Source organism: Grammomys surdaster, unplaced genomic scaffold, assembly GCF_004785775.1.
Source record: "Grammomys surdaster isolate TR1022 unplaced genomic scaffold, NIH_TR_1.0 125630, whole genome shotgun sequence".
In the NCBI taxonomy this organism is placed as follows: domain Eukaryota; kingdom Metazoa; phylum Chordata; class Mammalia; order Rodentia; family Muridae; genus Grammomys; species Grammomys surdaster.
Window position 1 is genome coordinate 2,501,967 of NW_021620469.1, and position 2,073 is coordinate 2,504,039.

Consider the following 2,073-nt stretch of genomic DNA (forward strand, 5'->3'; position numbering starts at 1 on the left):
GCTGCTGAGTACACAAGGCCTGTCTCCCTCACCAAGCATGCTGCTGACGCTGATGATCTTCTCTAGGGCAGCCGGTACTTCAGCCTTCTCATGCACCATGGCCTCGACCTCACCCACAGCATAGCCAAAGTCCGTTGAATCCAAGTCCACTGTGAGCAGAGCCTCCTGTTCATGGGCTCCAGATAAGGCCAGCTTCCAGGAGCTTCGCGTAGTTATAAAACTAGCTACTTCCTGCAGTTTCAATGGGCCCAGAACAGCAGCCACACCTGCAGTCTCCTGCTCCCCAGATCCCAGCAGTTCAAAGAGCTGGGCCACAATTGCAGATTCCGATGTGACTTCCACATACTCATTGTGAGGTCCTGAGACACCTGTTACTCCAGGACATTTGAACTCCCATCCTCTACCTTCTCGTTGACGCAGCCAGTGGTCAGACCGCATAAGGCTTAACTCAGAAGTATCATAGTACGTGTCTCGGAAGGTGACCCGGTGCTCCAGGGTGGCCCCCAACTCCTGCAGCTTTTCCTCCGTGTCAGGCCCTGGAGCAAACTTTCGCTCCACTTCAATCAAGCCCTGGGCCATGTTAATAACCTGCAACACACGTTTGTGAAGAATTCACTGAGTGCTCAAGGTGAGGACTAGTCAGCAAAGACCCACTAGTCCTGGATGAATTTAAGATGTATATACACTGTCTCAGAGCTCTGCTTCAGTGACACAAAGTTCTACTTCGAGGTCTCAGCGGGCTGAACAATGGTGACAAGTCTCCAGTTAAATCCTACTACTGATAACCATGATGCTGATGACCTATCTTCTCTCTTACACCTTGCTACCCAAGGCCAGTGATTCACTGCCCAGAATGGCCAGCTACTCTTCGCCCAGCACCAAACAGCGGAACCTCGGGACACTCTTCAAGACCCCAGGGTCTCCTTCTCCTGGGACCCGGAAGTGGGGGAAGGGTGCCCACGCTACGTCCGCGAGGAATGCCGGGAGCGGTCTCCGGCTCCGGACTTAGTCCAGGCTCTTTACGCGCGAGTCCGGTCCCATCACCAGCGGCCATATTAGACCGGTGTGGCGGTGCCGATGGCAAGCTAGGCCTGAGAGGTCTGTTAGGTTACGTGCGACCCAACCCGGTGGGCAAGAGGAGAGAGACCACCCTCTTGCCCGCTGTTCATCCTGGATCTTTTCTGGAGCCCGGTTATCGGCCAAGATCTCGATCCTCGGCGTGAGCCTGGCACTCTGGGCCTGATGCATGATGGGAAATGTAGTTCCAAAGGGCCACCTCACCTTTCCTGCCCACCGGTCACTATGGTGATCAGAAATACGCAATTAGTGTCAGCCAGCGGGACTCTACCTTATTAAGCTGTACGGAAACAGTAGTTCCAAATCCCTCCCAGTGTAGACAGTGGATGGGCCTGTTGAAACACAAGCTATGGCTCCCCACTAAGTGCTGGCTGGTCGTAATGGTCTGGGACGCGATTGGAGTAATTCAGTTTAACCACTTGGAATATTTTTCTAGTTTTGTTTGTTTTGTTTTTTGTTGCTTGTTGTTGTTTTGGGTGGTTTGTTGTTGTTATTTTGACACAAGGATCTCATGTAACCCAATTTAGCCTGGAACTCCTGATTCCCCTTGAAGTGAGTGCTGGACTTATATGTGTGAGCCACCATGCCCTTACCTCTATCCTTAGATTTTAGAGCCGATGAGTGGGAAACTTTCTATCAGTGGAGGAAATGATGTTTTGAATGTTGCCGGGAGCCAAACCTAGGAAACTACCTGCTGCCCTAAGAGAACCTAGGAAGTTACCTGCTATTCTCAATAATCATAGTCACAGATTTTTCTAGGAGAAACGAACCATCAGCTCCTTACCATATAAGTCAAAACACCTGCTGGCTCCTTTAAGAGAGGCTTTTACATCAGTGAGACTGTGGCAGGGCTTCTCCAGCTGGGTTAGACTCCTAAACAGGTGCAGGACTCCAAAGGCCAATTGAAACTGCTTTCTCTCTCTCTCTCTCTCTCTCTCTCTCTCTCTCTCTCTCTCTCTCTCTCTCCCTCCCTCCCTCCCTCTCTCTCTCTCCTTT

At 51.2% G+C, this 2,073-nt stretch overlaps 1 protein-coding gene across 2 annotated transcripts in view; it reads right to left on the reverse strand.

Annotated features, from left to right (window-relative positions):
* The window catches only part of Thtpa (thiamine triphosphatase), a 5,577-nt gene that overhangs the window by 2,761 nt on the left and 743 nt on the right, over positions 1-2,073 (reverse strand). Inside the window, exons 1-2 of one of the 2 annotated variants that reach the window (XM_028787385.1) lie at positions 1,151-1,244; positions 33-588 (exon numbers count right to left, since the gene is read on the reverse strand). In XM_028787385.1, the coding sequence (XP_028643218.1) occupies positions 33-579 (547 nt within the window). In that variant the 5' untranslated portion in view covers positions 580-588; positions 1,151-1,244. Of the gene's footprint in view, positions 1-32; positions 589-1,150; positions 1,245-2,073 lie in introns of those variants that run through there. The other variant, XM_028787386.1, reaches the window with a different exon arrangement.